Below are 25214 nucleotides of genomic sequence, written 5' to 3'. Positions count from 1 at the left end.
CAGAATTGGGCTGTCAAAGGCTGGGTTCACATCACATTTTTCCCATCTGTTCAACGTATACAAAAAAATTATATGTTAAATGGATGCCTCAGACTGAAGACATACACTGGGATCCGTTCACCAAAGAGTTCCATTTTTTTATTTGACTCTGAGGATATAAGAACGTGGTGTGCTGCGTTTTTGTATCCTTTTTTTTTTCTAACGTATACGTCAAACGGAGGCATAAAACATAATGTGAACCCACCCTAGTACAGCCTTTACAACCTAGTAGAGTCAGGGCCAAATAAATAAAACAAAGAAACAAACAATAACACAGGACAGACAACCAACAGTTAAAACCACAACAACACTAGCACAAAAAGAAATGTATTTAATCTATCACTTTATAAAGTAAAAGCAAATAAAATACTGCCCATAAGGCACTGAATTATAAAATACAATTGCGTCAAAAAGAATATAATAATATATATTTTTCAGGGTTTTTTTTCTTTACAAAAAAACTGTAGAGGCCACAAAATTAAACGCAAAAATTTAAATAACAGTATATCAACTTGTTGACTTCAACGGGTCTTTATTTCACGGTATCCCATAAAGAGAATACCTGCTGCAATTCCTGCTACCCTGTCCATAATTATATAATATACTAGGAGGGATTCATCAAAAGTGGTGCGCGGGAAATCTGGCTTAGTTGCCCATAGCAACCAATCAGATTCCAGCACCTTTGGAAAATGAAAGTAGCAATGTGATTGGTTGCTATAGTCAACTAAGCTATTTTTTTTTGCACCAGTTTGAAAAATCTCCCCCATAGAGTTTCAAGGGGTTGCCCCATTACAGCTTAGGAGACAAGTGTCCGGTCGACAGGAGCCGACTGCTAGGGGCCCTGCAGATCACTAGAACAGGAACCCACATTCCACCATTTAAATGGAGTGATACACATGCATGCTGCTGCTCCATTCAACCATGTGGGACTGCCGGAGAGAGCAGAGTACAAGCGCTCGGCTACCTCTGTCAACCTCATAGAGTTAAATGGAGGGGCAGGGGACCCAGCAGTTATGGGGCATTTATCAAATTGGTGTAAAGTAGAACTGGCTTAGTTGCTCATAGCAACCAATCAGATTCCACCTTTCATTTTTGACAGCTCCTTTAGAAAATGAAAGGTGGAATCTGATTGATTGCTATGGGCAACTAAGCCTGTTCTACTTTACACCAGTTTGATAAATGACCCCATTATTCCCTATACTGTGGTTAGGGGATAAGTTGTTGTAATGGGACAACCCCTTTAATACTAAGGAAATCCTTAAAACATGACCTGCTGGGGAGGAGGATTAGAGGACGAGTGAAGAAAACACTGGTGCAGAGGTCCTGTGTCAGTGAAAGGCTCCATGAAGAAGTAGAGCTATGCATTGCACAAGTAAGAACACCAGTAATAAAGTATGCACACTGTGCTATAAAAAACCAAAACACTTCTAACATCATAATAACTCCAAAAGCAGTACACTAAATGTATGAAGAAGAGGAATGAAACAAGAACAATGGTATACAGGGTAATATTTCACTTGTGTATTCAGTCGGATTTACCCCCTGTTGCCTTGAAATATAAATAATATATGAAATGATATATGAAAAACAGTGCCACTGTTGTCCGTGGGCGGTATTTGGTATTGCAGGTCAGCCTCACACCAGGCTATTCCGCTATGTGTTATGTGGCCCTTCATGCTGATTCAACGGGATATGAAATAGTTGATCATACCAGAAATAAATATCTACTACATCTGTGACCCAATCTAAACACTTCAGCCAAAGAATACAATTGTTAGACTGTGCAAATGTGTGTAGATGAAGGGTCCTGCACCGCATAGTGTACCTGCATTATTGATGTACCCGAACCATTATTGTGCACTGGAATACATGAACAGGGATCCAGATGGCAACTAAATCGGTCACCAGTGTGACCAAACAATACAATGCGGCTCCTAAATTGTTAAGGCTAAGTAGCCACAGGCACCAAAGTGATTTTTTTAGGGTATGAGAGCTTACTGGCAATTACAGAAGACAGTAAAATGCGACACTTAAAAAATTTGGGGGCACATTTATGAAGATCGGGATTTTAGCCGTGGATTCTGCAACCAGGGCATTTAGATTTCCAAATCCGCAGTATACCCTTTCTATTGTGGAAATGTCACAGGTTTTCACCTTTTACAAATCTGCATGTAACACTTCCTCAGATATTCGCGCCTCAATCTGCAACTCTTCCCCGCTCACGCCAGGTCTAAAAGAGGGGGCTTGTTGTGGGAGGGGAAGGGGGGCCCGTCTCATTCATCATTATCTACGCCTGCTTTAGGTATAGAAAATAGTCAGAATTTAAGTCAGCAAGGAAACTGTCTTACATTTAGATTGGCGGTGGATGCGCCAAAGTTATGTAGAGGCTGGGGGGCGTTAGATTGTCTAAAACGCTGGTCTTAATAAATGACCCCCAATGTTTCTGTGTGTCTGCTGTATGAAATGCATGTACATAAAGGCAATGAAATGTCACATACAGTACTATACATAACGTACAGTTATTGGCATCTACTCTTCATCTACAATGAAGCTTCATGTTAATAAATGGAGGCCGGGTTTACATATCCTGATTTGCCTCCCAATCTGACAGTGACAGTCCGATCACAGGCATCTGAATATTACCCGACTGCCAGAAAGGTTTTCACATTCGATCACTGCGGTCATTAGGATACCAGTGGGTCCACAGTGATGGGATGGGTCTCCCCATTTTAGGGATTTCTTTTCCTAGGACAGGAAATGGATGGTCGGCAAATGCAAGGTCTGGGAAGGGGATTAGTGACCTGTATAAATCCTGCCTTAGGCAGGTTCCAATTATTTTAGTATTTTATAAAATGAGTGCATTGTGTGTTATCACACGTGTCGGGCTCCCCTAATACTACAAGATCCAAAGTAGAGAATGAAATACCATGTGCTCACTTTCATGGTAAAAAAAAAAAAAAAAAGAGCCTTTGTGTAAAATCAATTCTGCAACATATTTGCTATTTTTCAGAGATGAATGTCCATGGAGAGTTGATTGAATGTAAATTGGTCCCTACAAGAGGTTCCCAGTCATGGAGTCTGAAGGGCCTTTTAATAAATTTGTCCCCGTAAGGGGAGGAATGGCGATGTCACAAGTGTCTGGGAGAAACAGTCAGTGTCCAATATGTGTCCAGTAGAGAATATCATGAGAAGTCCTAAACATTACTTCTGCAGGATGAATTGGTCTATGAACTCGTTCTGCTCTGCTTCAACTTTGCATAGAGCCTCATATTCTATTCGATACCTGAAATGACAAAAAAGACTAAGAAGTTAGAGAAAATAGTGTATTTCTGAAATAGGTCCACACTCTGATTTGCTTCAAAAATCACAGGAAAAAAATACAAAACATCCTGCACAGTACGATAACTAAAATATGTGGATGTACATGGCTACATTTATAAAAGAAAAATCACGGAAAATAATGTACTCACACAATAGATGGAAATATTATATATAGACTAAGCCGTCACTCTGATATGATAAAATCTGAGACTCGGACAATATATTTTGATCAAAACACATCTGTGCCCGCCTTCCATCGCCAAGGTGGTCTCAGTCATGCAGGACCTACACTAAACCTCTACATTCAGGAGAGCAGACCCTGCACATATAGTGTGCTGCTCCTAGTCACCTCTGTGTGCACCAAGCAACCAATGAGAGGAGGAGGAGCACACACAGATATATGTACCACCCTAATCAAGATGCCTATGGGACAGGTGGGGCAAAAGTGCACAAAAACTGCTGCTCCCAAAGTGGAATAGGGGCGCATTTACACAAGAAGGTGCCACTCCTCCAAGAACAAACTTCAAAAATCACGGGAAAAAGATACAAAACATCCTTCACGATATGATAACTAAATATGTGGATGTACATGGCAACATTTATAAAAGAGAAATCAAGGAAAATAATGCACTCATACAATAGATGCAAATATTATATATAGACTAAGCCATCACTCGATATGATAAAATCGGAGACTCTCAGCCGATATATTTTAATCAAAACACATCTGTGCCCGCCAACCAGCGCCAATGTGGTCTCAGTCAGGTAGGTCCTACTCCAAACCTTTTCTGTGATTTTTCTTTTAGAAATGTAGCCATGCACATCTGCATATTTAGTTATCATATCGTACAGGATGTTTTGTATCTTTTTCCCATGATTTTTTAAGTTTATGTTCTTGAAAGAGTAGTACCTTCATGTGTGAATGGGCTCTTATTTTATTTTGGGAGAAGCATTCTTGTGCAAATTTTTGTCCCGCCTATCCCAGAGGCGACCTTGATTTGGTGGTACATATAGCTGTGCGGACCCCCTCTTCTCATTGGTTGCTTGGAGACTACTTTGGCGCGGGTAGGTGGGCACAGATGTGTTTTGATCAAAATATATTGGCTGAGAATCTCAGATTTTAGCATATCAGAGGCTTAGTCCATATATAATGCTTGCATCTATTGTGTTAGTGCATTATTTTCCGGAATTTTTCTTCCACACTTTGATTTGCTGCAGAGAATATTTCACCAAAAACATCCATTCCATACATACTGTATGAATAGGGTTGTTCCTGCGGAAAGCACATGGATTTCTACAAGCCTCGTTCAGATGAATGGGAGATTTCTGCAACAAAACTGTTGCATGTGAACATACCCTAATAGTTGCAGGAACATACGTAGATCAGCAGTTAAATTTCTCATCATCCAAATTTCCACATATAGAAGACAGTGGTTTGCTTTATACTGCATCAGAATATATTAAAGGGGTTATTCCTAAAAATGAAAATCAGACATCATATAGTATGTGACAATCTCTTTCTAACAAAGCTAGAACCAGCCCTGTACCTCACATGGATCCAGAGATCTCCCCATTCATTGCTCTGCTAGATTTTCTTCAAGCTGGCAGCTTGGGGTGTGTTCTTCCTGCAGAAGCTGGGGGGGAAATGTCCTTCCTGCTGAAGATCTTTCTTAGTAAAGCTGGCCACACATGAGACAAACAAACGTTGGCTGCAATGGCTGATATCTACCCTTTCAGGAGACTGAACAACAACGTGAATGACTGCGATGGATGACTCTTGTCCATCGGCCATGTTGGAAAATTTGGGCTGTCGTTGGCTGAAACTGTATGTTTATGGCATGATCAGCTGAATTCGCCCGATAATTTGAGCTTTGTTTTGGGTCACTGTTTTTTTTTTTTTTTTGTACAGGCAACATACTATGAAATGTGATATCTGAAGGCCATTAAAAGCTTTCAGGCCCCCCACACCTAACATGCACAATGGGATTGGTTGACGCTTCCTTCCCAACAATCTGCTGCTCATTGCATCATTTAAATGCACCTAATATATGAATATATTTTTATACATATCTGTATTTTTCGCTTTATAAGACGCACCTAAGTTTTTGAGGATGAAAATAAGTCGGTGGGTTTTGAACAAATAGTGGTCTGTGGATGACACACTGTTGTGGGGGGGGAATCTGTGGATGACACACTGTTGGTGGGGGGGGGGAATCTGTGGATGACACACTGTTGTGGGGGGGGGGAATCTGTGGATGACACACTGTTGTGGGGGGGGGGGAATCTGTGGATGACACACTGTTGTGGGGGGGGGGGAATCTGTGGATGACACACTGTTGTGGGGGGGGGGGAACTGTGGATGACACGGTTATGAGTGAACTGTGGATGACACGGTTATGAGTGAACTGTGGATGACACGGTTATGAGTGAACTGTGGATGACACGGTTATGAGTGAACTGTGGATGACACGGTTATGAGTGAACTGTGGATGACACGGTTATGAGTGAACTGTGGATGACACGGTTATGAGTGAACTGTGGATGACACGGTTATGAGTGAACTGTGGATGACACGGTTAAGAGTGAACTGTGGATGACACGGTTAAGAGTGAACTGTGGATGACACGGTTAAGAGTGAACTGTGGATGACACGGTTATGAGTGAACTGTGGATGACACGGTTAAGAGTGAACTGTGGATGACACGGTTATGAGTGAACTGTGGATGACACGGTTATGAGTGAACTGTGGATGACACGGTTATGAGTGAACTGTGGATGACACGGTTATGAGTGAACTGTGGATGACACGGTTATGAGTGAACTGTGGATGACACGGTTATGAGTGAACTGTGGATGACACGGTTATGAGTGAACTGTGGATGACACGGTTATGAGTGAACTGTGGATGACACGGTTATGAGTGAACTGTGGATGACACGGTTATGAGTGAACTGTGGATGACACGGTTATGAGTGAACTGTGGATGACACGGTTATGAGTGAACTGTGGATGACACGGTTATGAGTGAACTGTGGATGACACGGTTATGAGTGAACTGTGGATGACACGGTTATGAGTGAACTGTGGATGACACGGTTAAGAGTGAACTGTGGATGACACGGTTATGAGTGAACTGTGGATGACACGGTTATGAGTGAACTGTGGATGACACGGTTATGAGTGAACTGTGGATGACACGGTTATGAGTGAACTGTGGATGACACGGTTATGAGTGAACTGTGGATGACACGGTTATGAGTGAACTGTGGATGACACGGTTATGAGTGAACTGTGGATGACACGGTTATGAGTGAACTGTGGATGACACGGTTATGAGTGAACTGTGGATGACACGGTTATGAGTGAACTGTGGATGACACGGTTATGAGTGAACTGTGGATGACACGGTTATGAGTGAACTGTGGATGACACGGTTATGAGTGAACTGTGGATGACACGGTTATGAGTGAACTGTGGATGACACTGTTATTAGTGTGCATTGGTGTATTCTCAAGGATGAGGGGAGTTATAATCATATTTAATATAAACACAGTCCATTGACTGTTCTGTAATTGGCATATGACTATAACCCCTCTCATCCATAGGAAATCACCCATGTACTGCAGTATATGAGTGGATTCCTATGGATTAGGGGGGTTATAGTCTTATTTAATATAAACACGTGCCAATTACAGAACAGTCCCTGGACAGTGTTTATATTAAATATGACTATAACCCCCCTCATCCATAGAAATCCACTCATATACTGCTGTATATGAGTGGATACCTATGGGTGAGGGGGGGTTATAGTCATATATGACACACATTTATAGCCCCTGAGCTCGACTCACCCAAGGACTAGATCCACAAAATTGCCGTACACAGCAGGAGCAGTGCTGGTACGGCAGGAGATAGGAAGGAGGCTGATTGGTGGAGGTGTGGGTAGCAGGATGCACTCACCACCAATCAGCTGAACGGCGCTGGCTGGCGGCAGTAGAGCGCAGTAAGTAAAGCCGGCAGCCTGCCCAAACGTGGCCTCAGTAGCTCCTTGATAAGTTGGATCTGAGGGCTGGGGGCAGCGGAGCACAGTAAGTGAAGCCGCCAGCCTGTCCACAGTGCGGACTTGTTAAGGAAGCGCGGGCTGGTGGCAGAAGCTTTCAGTGAAGCCGTCAGCCCGCCCAACAGTTTAATGGCAGCTCCTGAGCCACCAAATTTGCGTCATGTTCATTTTATAAGACGCAATGACTTTTTCCCCCCCACTTTGGAGGGGAAAAAAAGTGCATCTTATAAAACTAAAAATACGGTAATTATAACTAGAAATGAGTGAATTTTTCAAAAATTGGATTTGCTGGTTCGCCCAATTTTTTGGGAAACATTCGGTTCGATCCGAATATATTCGTGGTGAATCACATAAAAAAAATGTCTATTTCCTGGCTGCAGAGAGCCTTTATAGTGGTGTAGAACACTGTGCCTTGCAGTAACACGCATAGGGAGTCTTCTTTGGTAGTGAAATAATACTGCGAGTCCGTATGACATGCAGATGACAGGCGTCGCTATTAGAATCATTGCACACTTCACTTATTTGGGCAGTCACAGGGCCAAAACTGACCAAATAACTCAGCCTTACAGGTCGATGTTAGCGCCAATAAGAGGCGCAGTCCTTTTACACCATCGTCAGCTGATTCCACATAGATGTCTACAGAACCTGATCTATTAAACGCAGAGGGTGTCAGCAGTAAAATTGTGTTGACGTCACTGATTATTTTGCCCTTCCTCTGATCCGTCAGAACAATAACCGAATTCAATTATTCTTTCATTGTAGAATTTTTTTATGTGAAACAGGCTTTTTTTGGGAAAATTGATGGATGATTGTAGACCTCCTTTTGCTGTATGGACCGAATTACGTCGTCGTGGGTCCAGCAGCAAACATAATGAAGACGCTGATGACAACACACCAGCAGACTGTGCCTTTACCATCTATTCACAATTAAATCAAGCAGCTTCAGCAAGTTGAAAATATTAATGTTATTAGTGACTGCCAGACCCCTGCACTGATCGGGCGGGCTCAGCTCCTGCACCCGCCTAATCAGCCCGCCGTACATGTACGGTGCTGGTCCTTAAGGGGTTAAATCAAGCAGCTTCAGTAAGCTGAAAATATCCATGTGTGCACACAAGACATGAAAGGAGAGCATCTGCTTTGGAGTCCAAGTCCAGTTTGTAACGATCAGGAGTTCCATCAGAAATGTGCCTAACATTCATGCTCCCTGTGAAAAGCCACAACAAAAGGACTCCGTAGGCATACACAGCAGAGGAAGCAGAAGCTGATTGCCCCAATTTTAATTCAGGAGCAATAAACAGCGGGAAGCAACTAGAGGTGGCTGAACTCCACTGCTCTGTATTTCTTGTGAAGTCAATGTCTCCAACTATGCCCCTCTCGCAATTTACAGCAAATACATTATTTTCATGTCGAGAACCAAGAATTTTGTTGGGCATGTAGTGTATGCAAGCCATGTGCGACCCCTCTCATCACTCTCACGCAGTTCTGCACCTGGTTTGCCAGGGCGAACGGAGTCACATTAAAAGCAACAGTACACTAAAGGCTTTTCTACACATAACATCGGTTCATACAGAACAAAGTCTACAATCACCCATCAATTTTCCCCAAAAAAGCCAGTTTCACATAAAAAATTTCACCACTACGTAATTCGGTCCATAACGCAAAAAGGGCTTTAGAACATAGAACTGCACCGTTGAACCGCAATTAGGCCCTAATTTTTTTCCTCTTGTATACTACACAAAAGGCTTTTTAACATATAAGTGCAATGCAGAACGGCGAATATATTTTTCTTTTGCCACTAATACACAACAAACATGGCTTTAGAATATATAACTGCACCGCACAAGGGCAAATATATTTTTCTTTTTCCACTAATACACGGCAAAAAGGGCTTTATAACATGTAACTGCACTGCACAAGGGCAAATAAGACGTACTGTAGAAATATTTCCTTGTAATAAACCCTGTTAATGGCTGTATCAAACAGCACTTGCATCCCAATAACAAGAACGGTTTGCTGGAATGACAGAGCTGTAAATTGGGAATTTGGATCCCCAGTCAGGCAGCAAGGTGTAATAGGATTGTTCTTATTACCCAGGCTGTAATTTCCCCTACTGAACCCTGTTCTGCTTCAATATTGTGGAATGATTCCTTCCTATCCCGGTCATCCGGCATCTATTCGCTCCGCTGAAGGATTATTTTGAAAGTGTGTAGAAGCCACACGAGGCCTCCAAGCTGCAGATTTATCATGGAGACACCGGATTTTATAATATTACAGTATTATATAAATCACAAAAAAATAAAATATGAAGCCCCATTATCACACGGCTCCCAAGAACGATCAGCTACATCATCATCATCATTGAGTACTGTCTGCACGTCACTGATGTCCTCCTCAACCGTCTCTGGGTCAGGAGCCTGACTGCTCGCAACACCTGCTCTCATGCCACTCGCCCCCTCTAGTAGCTCTTCCTAGCTGAAAAATGGGGCTCAGCCCACAGAATATAAAACTTCTGTGACTGAGGGGACAGAAAAGGACAGAGGCAGGTTAAGGACAGGTGAGGGCACAGGGCCTGCTCCCGGGCCATGCCAACTAAGGGTTGTGTCTGACAAACCCACCGACTCTTGGCTGGGGGTGTCTGATATCACTTGGGAGGAAGTGAATGACGAGTCAACCATTCAAGAACTGCTGGGTTGCTGGTAAAGACACAACCGCTAGCTGACACTGGGAGCTCAGGCCTCTCGCTGCGACCCCTGCTGCCACGCCCCCTTACTCTGCTGCAACCTGTGCCTGCACCAGAAACATTTAGGCCTCTGCCACTCCCCTCTGCAGGGCCTGTCACTTCTCTGTCTGAAATACTGTTAGATCAAATAAACAAATAAAAAGGAAATTTAAACACCCCAAAAAACTAAATTTTCTAACTTTAGCACACAATAGCTAATAAGCCCTTTTTTTTACCAATAACACACGCCAAAAAGGGCTGTAGGACATATAACTGCACCGCTGAGCGGCAAATATATTTTGTATTTTTCCGCTAATATACGCCACAAAAGGCTTTACAACAGATAACTGCACCGCTGAGCGGCAAATATATTTTTGTTTTGCCACTAATACACAGCAAAATTGGCTTTAAAACAGATAACTGCACCGCTGAGCGGCAAATATATTTTTTCTTTTTACGGTAATACACACCACAAAAGGTTTTAAAACATATACGGTAACTGCACCGCTGACCGGCAAATATATTTTTGGTTTGCCACTAATACACTGCAAAAATAGCTTGCAACAGATAACTGCACCGCTGACCGGCAAATATATTTTACTTTTGCCCCTAATACACGACAAAGAGGGCTGTAATTTTAGCACTTCACCACTCAACTGCTAATAAGCCCTTTTCTTCCCACTAATAAAAGCTAAAAAAAAGCTTTAGAACATATAACTGCACCGCACAAGGGCAAATAAGATGTAGAAATATTTCCTTGTAATAAACCCTGTTAATGGCTGTATCAAACAGCACTTGCACCCCAATAACAAGAACGGTTTGCTGGAATTACAGAGCTGTATAATGGCAATTTGGATCCCCAGTCAGTGCCGCAAGGTGTAATAGGACTGTTCCTATTACCAAGGCTGTAACCTCCCCTACTGAACCCTGTTCAACAGAAATGCTGTGGATTGATTCCTCCCTATCCTTTCCCTACACCTTGAATAATATTTCCCTGCACTGGTAAATCGCTTTTTCTGCACAATGAAATCGTTTTTTCTAACACTGTCCCTAGCGCCTGCAGCTGTCTCTCCCTACAATTAGTACACTGGTAAATGGCAGAATCTAAGATGGTTGCCGCTATTATAGGGCTATGACATCACAGGGCAGGCGGGCTGGCTGCTGATTAGCTGCATGCATGTCAGTCTGGGTGATCCCGCCTTACCAGAGTTCCTTTCTCCATGTCCTCACGTGCAGCAGCCATTTTTTGGGAAAAAATGTGATTCGTTACCCCGAATCATGAGTTAGTTCGGCTTTGGTGCGAATCAAATTTTTCCTGAAATTCGGATCGAATTCCACTTCGTCAACTTCGATTCGCTCATCTCTAATTATAACATATAAACAAGAGATCTTGATCAGCAGCCAGCCCATCATGGAACTGCTTGTACAAAAGATCCCACCAGCAACACTACAGGCTAAACTGGCCGACCAGTCTGTTTTTAATACACCTCCCTGTTCCTTGTGAAGAATGGAAAAGGAGCAGCAGAATGCAGCTAATTGTGCCCTACACATGCGATTTGTGCTGACCACTAAAGGTCACTTTACATGGCCCAATGTAGCAAGTGATTTTCTGGAATGAAGCATTCCTTCCGAACAATCACCTGCTTGTCAGTGGAGGAGACCGCTGTACTTACATGCAGCAATCTCCTCCACTGTATGGGGAGGAGTGATCACTAATGTCATCGTTCATCCCCATACAGAATCATTGTTTGCCAGCAGCGGAGGCTGTTTAGACATCACGATCTGCTGCCGGCAAATGACAATTTAGGTGACCGCACAAACGGTCCTATTAACCGATGAACAAGCGTAATCGACAGCACCTTTACACAGGCAGATTATCGCTAACGAGTGTTCCTGCGAACGCTCGTTAGTGATGAGCTGCCCAAACATCGGGCAGTGTAAAGGGCCCTTAAAGGCTATGTACACTTTTGGGGCAATTGTTTTATTTTATTATTGCTTTGCACTCACTCACTTTGTTAAAAATATGAAGCCCTTTTTTGTGTACAGAGCTGAGATGCTCTAGTAGCAGCCCTCGGATTTTCCCTCTTTTCCATTAGTTGGGGAGCTGATGGCTCCTTATCTCTGCTCTCTGACATGATAAACACTCATTATAGCTCAGTTCTTACCTTACTGATAATAATGTGGCTTAAATAAGTGTTTATGTCCTCTCCGTAGTTTAGAGATGAGGTTTATTAGATGACCGGAACAAAGTGAAAGTACTAGTCACACAGTTAGAAAACAGTTAACCCTTTGTCACAGAACAGCTCAATATTTGTAATAAAGGCCAACTGAAAATATAATTTTTAGCCAAAAATTTGTAAAATGCAAACATAAACGAAAATTGCCTCCAAAAGGTGTACATAGCCAACCGGGTTGTTAACATTTTCAGCAGGAGGTATGCCACCGGTCATCACAAACAATTGTTTAGGTGAAATGTACAAATAATGGTCATGCCAAAATGGCTGAAATCGGCCAGTTCAGCTGATTAGGACCTGGCTATGATCAATGACCACAGCTTAGCTGCATGGCCTCATGGATGTCTACTCTTGCCTCAGCATAGACTCAGGCTGCTTGCTGTTCCCTCTCTCCTTTGTGCTCGTACACCTCGGCTCTGCCTGTACAGATTTGCTCTTGTGCATTAGCACAAGCCCAGCACAGGCCAATAAGTTACAAGCAACTAAATAAGGAGCCCGTAGATCCCACCACGAACCAGAAAAGTCCACTGTTTAGTTCATACCTTTCTAGCTGCATCTTCTTCTCAGCTATCAAAGCCTGCAGCTGCTGTTGCTGTGCTTCTCGCTGCTTAGCGATGGATTTTAACAGATTACGAGCGCCGATGGCCTAATGATCAAGAAAACAAATTTACATTAGTCTTCTTAGTCAAGAGGAAAGACAATTGCACATAATGAATCTGTTTTATTATCATCATGTTGTGAGGATTTCTACGTGTCTTAGTTTATTTGTCTAAGAACTATCCTATGACAACTTTATTTTTCTACTGACCGATCAAGCATGTAATAACTTAAGTAGGTAGGTGTCCGATCCCGAGTCCCTTTTCCTGACCATATTGCTGAAGCGGATACCCCTCCACTTTCATAGAAATGACTGGACCAACATTTAGGCCGTATTTTTTTTCACAACTGATCTGCATTTTTTGCAGACTGGATGTGCACCCATTTATTATTTCAATGGGGCCGCAAAAAATGTGGAAAGCACGCCATGGTCTGTCCACATCCATATGTCCGCATGTCTGTCCTGCAAAAAAATAGAACATGTCCTATTTCCGTCCATTTTGTGAACAAAAATAGGCACTTTGACAATGAGGCCCACGGAAATTGGGTGATGCACACGGCTGGTATTCGTATTTTGCGGGCCACAAAGTACATACAGTCGTGTTCATGGGGCCTTACACTGTTTTCCCCACTAACTGTGCCGCAAACTTTCAAGCTATAAACATGGACTACTAGGGGTCCTAGAGGTCAGACTCTATGAAACTGGCTGACCTGTTACATGTGCGCTTAGCAGCTGAAGGCATCGGTGTTGGTCCTATGTTCATATGTGCCCGCATTGCTGAGAAAAGTGAAGTTGTAATACATGCAAATGAGCCTCTAGGAGCAACGGGGGAATTGACATTACTCCCAGAGGCTCTGCTCTCTCTGCAACTGCCGCACCCTCTCCACTCTGATTGTCAGGACCAGAAGTGATGACTTTACACTGTCTGGCCCTGTCAAAGTGCAGAGAGCGTGGCATGTTTTTGGGAGAAATCAGCAGTTTTTCTAATCCTGTACGACTTTTTTTGATTTCTCCCAGCCAGCTGCTTACAGCAGAGGGTTCACGGGCGAGACTCTCCAGGATCCGCTCATTGTGGAGAGAGCTTTCACGAGGATCAGGGTTCTCCACCCTGGATAATCTCTTTAAAGGGAATGTGTCACCACGAAATTGACTGTAAAGCCAGACACAATGCCTTGTAGGGCGAAATCATCTGAATCTAATGATACCTTTTTACTTACAGATCCATTGCTTCATTCTGACGAAAGATTACTTTCAATCCGTATGCAAAAGATCAGTTAGGTGGACCAAGGGTGGGCCCAAGCTACACTGTGCTCCCTTGCTTTTCCTGCCATTCCCCCCCCCCCCTCCTTGATTGGCAGGGCCAGGTGAGCTGATTATGCAGGATTTTGGCCGCATTAAAGGGGTTGTCTCACCTCAGACATTGGTGGCATATCGCTAGTTTATGCCACGAATGTCAGTCTCAAAGAAGTGAATAGAGCGGTGCACTCTGCATTCATTTGTATTGGACTTCCGAAAATAGCTGAGCGAGCTCAGCTACTTTCGGAACTGCCATAGAAGTGAATGGAGAGTGCGCCGTGCACCACACACATTGGTGGCATATTGCTAGGATAGGCCACCAATGTCAGATAGCGGTGGACAAGAGCGTGCCGTGTAAGCGTGGCATCTCGATTCTCTCCTATGGGACTGGCAGTAATAGCCGGGCCAGTGCTTGGCTATTTTCGGAATTCCTATAAAAATGAATCAGGAGCGGCTGCGCATGCGTGGTGCGCTCTCGTTCACTTTGAAGGCCCTGTTCTAGAGATAGGTGAGGGTCCCACCTCTATCTGACATTGGTGGCATATCCCAGCAATAGGCTACCAATGTGTGGGGTGACACAAACTTTTTAATCCATGAGAAGAGGGAGGGGCTGACAGGATGCAGGAAGAGCAAGGGTGCACAGAGTGGCTTGGACCCGCCCTCGGTGCACTTAACTGCTCATTCGCATATTAATGACATGTACTTTTTCTCTAGAATGAAGCAATGGACTGCTAAGTGAAAGGTATCATTCCATTCAGCTGAGCCAGCCCTACAAGGTATCGTGCCTGGTTTATCACTGACTTTCCTGCTGACAGGTTCCCTTTAAGGAGAAAATAACATTATTAAAAACTACGTTTGTGAAGCAGCTGAAGAGAATATTAGATCTGTATTTACACACAACATTATGCGGCCCCTGTATGTAACGCCCGCAGGCTACAGCAGATTAGCTCATGTTTTATTCAAGCACCAAATGCTGAGCGCTTATATCTGTGATTCGGGATCTTCATGCTGACGCTGAGAACAGATTGATAAACCCATATACTTTAAATGCTCACGTTTATGCAGTTCCCCCATATAACGTTTAGAGCGGGTCCAAGCCGGAGTATTGTGTGTTCAATCAAATTACAGCCGTCAGTCTAATGTCGCGTCACAGGGAGAGACCTCACCTTCATCTTTTCATTCTCCGTTTCTTTAGCCAGCTGGTCCACAAGTTCTATTAAACCGCCTACTATTTTCTGAAAATCATCTATTTCTGAAATGCAACAGAAAAGAAAAAGTTAAGGCCGGGTTCACATGTAGCAGAAGAAATCAACCGCAAAAAAAAAAAGGATGTAACGGTGAAAATCTGCAGCTTTTCCGCCCCAAGAATCTGCATGCGGTGGAGTCGACAATTCGCGGTGCGCTCTGATTTTTGGGCAGATTTTTCCACTACAGAAGGAATTTTGAAATCCCTACTTACTTGTAGTGCACTGAAAGTTGCTGTGGATTTACAGTAAAGGATTCGTCACATCCTGACCAACCCTGAAACTATCCATACCGAACAGATATAAGCAGGCACATGCAAGTGGAGGCAGCGTATTTCATGGATCTGACAGGGCTTCCAGGACTTATCATGGATATGTCATCATAGGTCATCAATAGTTAGGGGTTTGTCCGATTTCAGGATCCGCCCAGGCAGATCCTGTGCCCCCACTCTGGTTCTCCCGGCTGGGATCGGTTTACAGATTACTGTTGACAGTACAAGACCACTGCAGCCAATCACTGGCCTCTTTGGTGCACCGCTAAGGTCAGGGATCTGTTTACCCTGCTGCAGCATTGACGTCATGTCAATAATACAAGACCACTGCAGCCAATCACTGGCCTATTCAGTGTACCGCTAAGGTCAATGATTGGATGCTGCAGTCACATGTTGTTGCTAGGACAGCACTGCAGCCAGTCCGGAGAACTAAAGCAGGGGCACAGGATCTGCCAGGTAAGTAATAATTTCATCTTTATTGCGGGCGGATGGCCTGTGTTGTCTGGTTTCTTTCTGAAATCAAACAACCTCTTTAAGTCCAGACAAACCCCTTTAATTGTAATGCAATGGTAAATTGCAGTATCTATTCTGTATGTTTATCTACTTTTGTGATTAAAAAGACCTAGTCACTTCTAGACAACCCTTTCTGAACACACGCTGCCTTTATAGGGGTTCTCTGGGGATGATTTAAAATGGCCACCAGCAACCTAGCATAGAATGTGAGCAGGACCGGTTGCCTTCGCTTGCAGAGTTGCCTAGAGGTGTGAGGGGGCGTGGCCTAACTACACTGCTCTACAATAGATGGTAATGCTGCGTGCCTGCCTACGATATGCCCTCATGGCTGAGCAGCCTGACAGGAACGCTCACCAATATGCAGTATATGTAAGTGCCAGAACGTAATGTGTAGTAAGATCATACCATCTCACCTCCCCCCTCCCCCTGTTCACATTCTAGGACAGGTTGCTGGAGGCCATTTTAAAATCATTCTCAAAGAACCCTTTGCATTCTGAATGGAGAGAAATCCGTTCAGGATGCATCAAGATGTCTTCAGTTCCGGACCGGAATGTTTTTTGGCTGGAGAAAATACCGCAGCATGCTGCGCTTTTTGCTCCGGCCAAAAATCCTGAACCCTTGCCGCAAGGCCGGATCCGGAATTAATGCCCATTGAAAGGCATTAATCCGGATCCGGCCTTAAGCTAAACGTCGCTTCGGCGCATTGCCGGATCCGACGTTTAGCTTTTTCTGAATGGTTACCATGGCTCCCAGGACACTAAAGTCCTGTTTGCCATGGTAAAGTGTAGTGGGGAGTGGGGGAGCAGTATACTTACCGTCCGTGCGGCTCCCCGGGCGCTCCAGAGTGACGTCAGGGCGCCCCACGCGCATGGATCACATGATCGCATGGATCACGTCATGCATGGGGCGCTCTGACGTCATTCTGGAGCGCCCGGGAGCCGCACGGACTGTAAGTATACTGCTCCCCCGCTCCCCACTACTACTATGGCAACCAGGACTTTAATAGCGTCCTGGCTGCCATAGTAACACGGATCCGTCTTCAAATGCTTTCAGTTCACTTGCGTTTTTCCGGATCCGGCGTGTAATTCCGGCAAATGGAGTACACGCCGGATCCGGACAACGCAAGTGTGAAAGAGCCCTTAATTGGGATTTCATGTGATAGACCAACACAAAGTACCAAGTATGTGTGAAGTGAAAAGAAAATGAAATGTGGTATCAAAATGTTTAATAAATAAAAATCTGAAAGTGTGGCGTGCATTTGTTTTCAGCCCCCTGCACTCTGATATCCCTGAATAAAATCCAGTGTGACCCATTGCCTTCAGAAGTCCCCTAATTAGTAAATAGAGTCCACCTGTGTGCAATTTATTCTCAGTATAGCTTTTCTGTGAAGGCCTCAGAGGTTTGTTAGAGAACATTAGCGATCAAACTGCATCATGAAAATAAAGGAACACGCCAGACAGGTCAGGGATAAAGTTGTGGAGAAGTGCAAAGCAGGGTTAGGTTATAAAAAAAAATATCCTAAGCTTACCTTCCTTGAGCGCGACGTTCACTTCCTGGATTCTTTTCCCGGCCGGGCTGCGCTTGCGCAGAAGACTGAAGATTTTCTCCCGGCCGGGCAATTTCCTGAACGCGCACGCCGCCGCGCATGTGCCATGGTGACTTATTCCTGGCCTGTATAGTACAGAGCCGGCGTGCGCGTTCGCGGGATTCGACAGGAGTGGTGGCCGTAACCAGGGGAGACCAAAGACAACATCAGGTAAGAGGGGACTTATTTTCTAAAAAAGGGTGGGAATTGGGTAATAAAATGTATTTAGAAAAATGATTACTGTCAAATCATTAACAGATTTAACAGTGATCATTAAGATGAGAATACCCCTTTAAGGTTGTGGGTGTAACATGAAAAAAATGTGGAAAAGTTCAAGGGGTATGAATACTTTTTCAAGGCACTGTAAAAGGATGTTGATAAAAATGGTTATCTACACTAGATACAGTGTTGCAAACCCTCAGTCCTGAGCAGTATTACATCTGCAAAAAGTTTACTGCCTCAGGACGTAAATGTCTCCATTCATTCACAGATAGCAAGCAGAGTTCTTGAAAAGAATCCTAGAATGTGACTTACTTTCTACAAATTCCCTGCATTCCTCTTTCAGCTCTGTGGTTTGCTGAGAGACATCCGGATCCAAGATGCGGAGCTTGTTGAGCTCATCGAAGTGCAACCCAGCGTCGGATAGCGAGTCTTTAGCCATTGCTGCTGTAAATGAGGAGAAATGAGTGGTCTTCTAGGCACACCGGAGGTCCGACAATCCTCTGCGAGCGCCTGGGCTCAGCCCGATACAATGCATCATGAGTGGGGAGAAATCTGTGCTCCTGCTGTATACAGCTCACAGAGGATTGTCCAATGGATACATTGGTAGAAAACTCATTATGACGTCTTAACGAGGTCATCACAATGTCCGATTGGTGGAGGTCCCACCTCTGGGACCCACATCTATGTGCCCATCTCCAGAACAGGTCCCCGAAAGTAAAAAACAACAAAGGACAGAAAATGAATGGAGGGTGGGCACACATGCGTTGCTGCTCTCCACTCACTTTGGGGGTCCCAAATTTGGGACCTAGACCTTGCTGAGATTGGCGGCATATCCTAGCGATATGCCACCAATGCCTCCGACGAGATAACCCTTTTAAGCCACTGACTATATCATGATGGCTAAACTTTTAAGTCAGTTTTGCGGGAGGCAGCATTACTGTATAATCCAACTTTTTGGAAAGTCCCAGTTAATAAACCCGGCATAAAATCAGTTCGACAACCTAACTATGCCCACTTTCCCAAACTGGAGCGAGTGGTGTAAAAATGCTAAAAGTTGCATCTTTTTGCTCAAATTACCGTAGCCCCCCCCCCAAAAAAAATCACAAAGGTCCTATTTTGAGACTTTTTGAAGCCAGAATTCTTAAGTGCCATGCTTGAAAATTTTGCCCCTAAAGGTTTCCATTCACTGACAGCAAACAAGGATTTTGAAGACAACATGGGACTGAAACATAAGAATATTGGACACTTTTATACTGTAATTAAGCTCTGGTAACTTTGTGAATACCCGGATGTACAGCTGCCTTTATTTCCAGGCTCTCTCAACGGCTGTAGATAAAAGTTGTGTGCCTAGTGTACACAGATAAGACTGGGAATAAAGGGCGGCACAGCCAGCTGTACCCACTGCTGCCAGGGTACACCCTCCACAATCCCTGTGTCTAATTCATACCAAGCCATAGACAGAATCACATGAATGGAATGAAAGAGCTTTTCTCAATACGAAAAACCCCTCTCTATTAGGGCTCATGCACACGACCGTTGCCCGGCTGTGGCCGTATTGCGGCCCGCAATACACGGGCACCGACCGTGTGATCCCCACATCACGGATGCGGACCCATTCACTTGAATGGGTCCACAATCTGGAGCTGCTGTGCATGTTCTATTTTTTTGCGGTGTGGACGGATCACGGACCCATTCAAACCGCAGGTCCGCAAAACACGGGCACTGGCCGTGTGAACTCCGCATCCCAGTGCAGACCCATTGACTTCAGTGGGTCCACGATCTGCAAGATGTGGCGAAAGATAGGACATGTTCTTTCTTTTGCGGTGCAGAGTAACAGACCCAGAAGCCCAAGGAAGGGCTTTCAGGTCTGCACCTCCACACTGCAAAAGAAATGGCATGTCTCAACTTGTCTCGTCCTTCACCACATCTTGCGGATCGTGGACCCACTGAAGTCAATGAGTCGGCACCTTGATGCGGAGTTCACACAACCAGTGCCTGTGTTTTGCGGACCTGAAGTTTGTATCGCTGGAGATCTGACTGCTGAGACCCCCATCGATCACTAGAATGAGGGGAGCTGGAACAAAAAGTTGCAGACAAATCCTACAAATTTTTCGGTCGCACAACATTGTACAACGACAGTTCTGGTTTCGCCGTAACCTAACTGGTGACCAGTGATTCACTGCATTTCTGTAAAAGCTGCATTTGATCAAACCAGATCTGTCGCTAAATACATTGAAAGTCAATGGGTAAGGAATCCGTTTTTTTTAGGAACGGATCCGTCACCATTGACTTACATTGTTTTCAGTGCCGGATCCGTTTTTTCCATTTCTATGACCGGACACAAAACTGCAGCTTGCAGCGGTTTTGTGTCCGGTCACAAAATGGACGCTGCCGTAACGGTCGACATCCTGAACAGATCTCTTTCTATTCAGAATGCATGACAACTAAACGGAAACTTTTTTTTCTGGTTTTGACATCCTCTGCCCGATCCCAATACCAGAAAACAATAATGGGAGTGTGAAACAGGCCTCCGGAATTCTTCCAGTCCAAGACACGTACACATCTGAACAGGGTCGTGTGGGTCTTCCCAAACACCAAGTCACATGTCACGTCACTGCTGAGGCCAGTAATTGACCGCAGTGGCGCACGTGACCCTATCCAGATGTCTACAGACCTGGGACCAGAGACCTTGCGGAGAGGAACCTCTGCACCGGAAGCGGGCAACAGGCGAGTGGACTTCTTTGTTTGGGTAGGGTGCAATACTGGCCAAATGTAACAAGTTCTATAAAGCTGGAATACCCCTTTAAGGCCCATGTACATGGGAAGATTATCAGGCTGATCAGCACTTGTCGCCTGACCCAACGGTCTATGGGGCATATAAATCCCTGCCAGCAAGAAAGTGCTAGTGATCATTCATCCAAGATTCCGAGTGGAACGAAGATCCTCACTCCCAATCACTGCTCTGTGATATCATCCTGTTACAGCCGCTAGCAGGGGCACAACCATAGACCCTATACCAGCCCCCTCCTGCTCATACCTTCTCTTACTGACACGAGGTTACTATGGGACCCCCTTAACATTAGGCAGCAGTTCTCTAGAAATCTGCTGCTGGGACCTGTCTTTGATTGATGATCTGAATAAAGAGATATTCCAATAGTAGACATTTATGTCATAACCACAGGAGTTGCCATAAATGTATGATAGATGTGAGTCCTCCCCCTTGCAGCCGCACCTTTCTCCAATACTGGGGTCCCCCTCGCCTCATCCTACCTGGTCAGGCGGCAGCATCCAGAGTGAAGATGCACAGCTCTCTCCATTCATTTCTATGGGAGTTCTGTGCCACCCAGAGGCTGGACTGGCATCTATGGCACCTCCTGTGCTAAGCTGTGAAGAGTGGCTCAACTGTTTCCTAAAGACAAACATTTCTCCGGAGCATCCACTGAAGACCACCACTGGCAGCAACCCCCTGCCTGAAATGGCTGATAACAAAGAACGCAATCACATAGAGGAGCAGTCAGACTACAGCGTTACCTGATCTCACAGCTGTCCGAAACGATCCACTTCCCTCCTCCGACCCCGGCTGCCACGGAGACAGCCGGCTAGTGTTTACTGACTTCACTTCCTGGTACACACTCCTGGCACCATAGAGATGATGCGGAAGTACTATCGCCCGGCAGCCATCTTATGTGAGGGCACCGTGCCCGTGCTGTATGGTTCTCCTGTCAGACGTCATATTAATAAGCCGAGGCTGGTGGTGTCCTGATATTTACGCCGAGAACACGTTGACAGAACGCTAATGACGGCAGGTTTATTAGAGAAGTGACGCCTCGCCCCAGCGCACAGTGACCCCGAGGGACTTGTGGGACTTGTAGTTTTGTGTGTGCTGATGACGATATGAGGAGAGATAGGTAAGCATTACAGTAGGCGGGGCAATGTTGTATGACAGGACTACAGGTCCCATAGAGCAGCGCGAAGCGACTAGTTCCCTGTTCCAGTGGAGTTACTGGGACAACTGGTGTCGGAAGTGACTTCATTCTTCTGGAAAGAGATGGGAGAAACTCGGGAGAAGTGAGAGAAGAAGCGGCGGCGGCCCGGGGCGTCAGGTGTGTGTCAGGGGCTTTCAGTGCTAGTGAGGAGCAAGAGGGAAGAGAGACGCTGAGACTTGTGGTGCGCAGCTGATGCATGGGAGGGGCTGAGACTCATTTGTGGTGACCACACATAGGGCAGGAGCTGAGACTTGTGGTGCCCACACATCATGGGGTCAGGAGCTGAGACTTGTGGTGCCCACACATCATGGGGTCAGGAGCTGAGACTTGTGGTGCCCACACATCATGGGGTCAGGAGCTGAGACTTGTGGTGCCCACACATCATGGGGTCAGGAGCTGAGACTTGTGGTGCCCACACATCATGGGGTCAGGAGCTGAGACTTGTGGTGCCCACACATCATGGGGGCAGGAGCTGAGACTTGTGGTGTCCACACATCATGGGGTCATGAGCTGAGACTTGTGGTGCCCACACATCATGGGGTCAGGAGCTGAGACTTGTGGTGCCCACACATCAAGGGGTCAGGAGCTGAGACTTGTGGTGCCCACACATCATGGGGTCAGGAGCTGAGACTTGTGTGGTGCCCACACATCATGGGGTCAGGAGCTGAGACTTGTGTGGTGCCCACACATCATGGGGTCAGGAGCTGAGACTTGTGTGGTGCCCACACATCATGGGGTCAGGAGCTGAGACTTGTGTGGTGCCCACACATCATGGGGTCAGGAGCTGAGACTTGTGTGGTGCCCACACATCATGGGGTCAGGAGCTGAGACTTGTGTGGTGCCCACACATCATGGGGTCAGGAGCTGAGACTTGTGTGGTGCCCACACATCATGGGGTCAGGAGCTGAGACTTGTGTGGTGCCCACACATCATGGGGTCAGGAGCTGAGACTTGTGTGGTGCCCACACATCATGGGGTCAGGAGCTGAGACTTGTGTGGTGCCCACACATCATGGGGTCAGGAGCTGAGACTTGTGTGGTGCCCACACATCATGGGGTCAGGAGCTGAGACTTGTGTGGTGCCCACACATCATGGGGTCAGGAGCTGAGACTTGTGTGGTGCCCACACATCGCGGTCGCAGTATGACCCCACTGAAAAACTTTGTATGAAATGTCGCCATGTAGCTGTACCCTAAGGCCTCTTTCACGCGGGCGTTGCGGGAGCATGCACGATTTTTCCGCGCGAGTGCAAAACATTGTAATGCGTTTTGCACTCGCGTGAGAAAAATTGCGCATGTTTGGAATTGGTACCCGAACTTCTTCACAGAAGTTCGGGCTTTGGATCGGTGTTCTGTAGATTGTATTATTTTCCCTCATAACATGGTTATAAGGGAAAATAATAGCATTCTGAATACAGAATGCATAGTACAATAGGGCTGGAGGGGTTAAAAAAATAAATAAAAATAATTAAACTCACCTTAGTCCACTTGCTCGCGCAGCCCGGCTTCTCTTCTGTCTTCTTTGCTGATTGCAGGGAAAGGACCTGTGGTGACGTCACTCCGGTCATCACATGATCCATCACCATGGTAAAAGATCATGTGACGGACCATGTGATGACCAGAGTGACGTCACCACAAGGTCCTTTTCCTGCAATCAGCAAAGAAGGAGACAGAAGAGATGCCGGGCTGCGCGAGCAAGTGGACTAAGGTGAGTTTAATTTTATTTATTTTTTTATTTTATTTTTTTAACCCCTCCAGCCCTATTTTACTATGCATTCTGTATTCAGAATGCTATTATTTTCCCTGATAACCATGTTATCAGGGAAAATAATAATGATCGGGTCCCCATCCCGATCGTCTCCTAGCAACCGTGCGTGAAAATCGGACCGCATCCGCACTTGCTTGCTGATGCTTGCGATTTTCACGCAACCCCATTCAGTTCTATGGGGCCTGCGTTACGTTAAAAACGCACAAAGAGGAGCATGCTGCGATTTTCACGCAACGCACAAGTGATGCGTGAAAATCACCGCCCATGTGAACAGCCCCATAGAAATGAATGGGTCAGGATTCAGTGCGGGTGCAATGCGTTCAACTCACGCATTGCATCCGTGCGGAATACTCGCCCGTGTGAAAGGGGCCTAAGGGTTACAGCAGATCTAGATCAAGCCAGGTCCATCTATCCCGGCTATCACGTAGAAGCCACAACCTAAGGGTATGCCCCCCCTAGACCATCACTGACCCAACTACCAAACTGGTCATACTGGATCATGCTGGAGGCAGCGTAACGTTCACCACGGCATCTCCAGACTATTTCACGTCTGAAACATGTGCTTAGCGTGAAGCTGCTTTCATCTGTTAAGAGAGGAGTCTGCAAACTACAGATCCGTAAAATACCGGGACGGATGTGGTCCATGGGCATCTCGCAATTTTTGCAGGACCCACCGTAAAAAAAAAAGCTTATTCTTGCCCGCAAAACGGAGAATAGATTCCATAATTTGTGGCCAGCACAAATCCATAGAAGTCAATGGGTCTGTGCGCGATCTGCAAAAAAATGAAGATACGAACCGAAAATACGGTCCTAGGGCCATAAGGTCTTTTTCACTGGATTCCTCCTCTGCATTCTCTCATCTTTTTGTTTGTCTTCCGATGTGGATGACCTGGTCCAGCTGACAACCCTCCCATCCCACATTTATGGGTATATCATGCGTTTAAAGGGGTTTTCCTGAGTTTTTTTTTTTTTTTTACTGAAGTTTTTACAAAATTGTTAATGGAAAAAAAAAATGTACATTCCATTTTTGACATCCGTGGACAAAAAAAAAAAAGCTGAAAACTAAGAGAACCCAGTCAGTTTTTGGCTGCCAACGAGTTCTGTATCACTGCTGAAGGAGGCCTCAGTGTTCCCAGAACAGATACCTGGGCACGTTACCATTTCTCTAGAGGGCATGGAAGGATGCACATGCTCCCCTGTGCCCGCAGGAACATCACTGCCAAGCATCGTGAGCTCATTTCCTATAAACTGTGGGACCGGATCTTGTGCTAAAAGTAAGTCCTGGAAATCACAGACTATCTGTCATCCTGTTTCCGTCACCAGTGAACGGCTCTACGTGAGCAGCTCGGATAGCTGGAG

The 25214-nt window shown here is 45.3% G+C and overlaps 2 protein-coding genes and 1 long non-coding RNA gene across 5 annotated transcripts in view; 2 read left to right on the top strand and 1 right to left on the bottom strand.

Annotated features, from left to right (window-relative positions):
• The first annotated feature begins 261 nt into the window (after nucleotides 1-261).
• On the top strand, nucleotides 262-2572 carry LOC120994728. Its single transcript, XR_005777461.1, has 2 exons — nucleotides 262-2023; nucleotides 2226-2572. It is a non-coding gene; the product is annotated as an uncharacterized LOC120994728 (long non-coding RNA).
• Nucleotides 2249-21776, bottom strand: IFT20 (intraflagellar transport 20). Of its 2 annotated transcripts, none has more exons than XM_040423508.1 (5): nucleotides 21635-21774; nucleotides 18416-18544; nucleotides 15434-15519; nucleotides 12916-13019; nucleotides 2249-3322 (listed from the first exon to the last, which is right to left on the bottom strand). In XM_040423508.1, the coding sequence occupies exons 2-5, from the start codon at nucleotides 18540-18542 to the stop codon at nucleotides 3241-3243; spliced, it is 399 nt and encodes a 132-aa protein (XP_040279442.1). In that variant the 5' UTR covers nucleotides 18543-18544; nucleotides 21635-21774; the 3' UTR covers nucleotides 2249-3240. The 2 variants fall into 2 exon arrangements, with proteins under 2 accessions (XP_040279442.1, XP_040279441.1); XM_040423507.1 differs by having other exon boundaries at nucleotides 2252-3322; nucleotides 18416-18547; nucleotides 21635-21776.
• A 304-nt stretch (nucleotides 21777-22080) lies between these two features.
• The window catches only part of TNFAIP1 (TNF alpha induced protein 1), a 41729-nt gene continuing 38595 nt past the window's right edge, over nucleotides 22081-25214 (top strand). For both annotated transcript variants that reach the window (XM_040423505.1, XM_040423504.1), the window contains exon 1: nucleotides 22081-22206. The gene's annotated coding sequence lies outside the window, so the exon portion shown is untranslated. The remainder of the gene's footprint in view (nucleotides 22207-25214) is intronic.

Source organism: Bufo bufo, chromosome 3 (genome assembly GCF_905171765.1).
Source record: "Bufo bufo chromosome 3, aBufBuf1.1, whole genome shotgun sequence".
Lineage (NCBI taxonomy): Eukaryota > Metazoa > Chordata > Amphibia > Anura > Bufonidae > Bufo > Bufo bufo.
Note: the sequence above shows the minus strand (reverse complement) of the source record. Positions and strands in the feature narration are given on the sequence as shown.

Excerpts from the sequence above, each read along its gene's own strand:
- IFT20 (XM_040423507.1), bottom strand. The coding sequence starts at position 18,542 with ATGGCTAAAGACTCGCTATCCGACGCTGGGTTGCACTTCGATGAGCTC. Across the intron at positions 13,020-15,433 it reads CGGAGAATGAAAAGATGAAG|GCCATCGGCGCTCGTAATCT; the intron begins GTGAGGTCTCTC and ends CTTGATCATTAG. Across the intron at positions 3,323-12,915 it reads AAGAAGATGCAGCTAGAAAG|GTATCGAATAGAATATGAGG; the intron begins GTATGAACTAAA and ends TTGTCATTTCAG.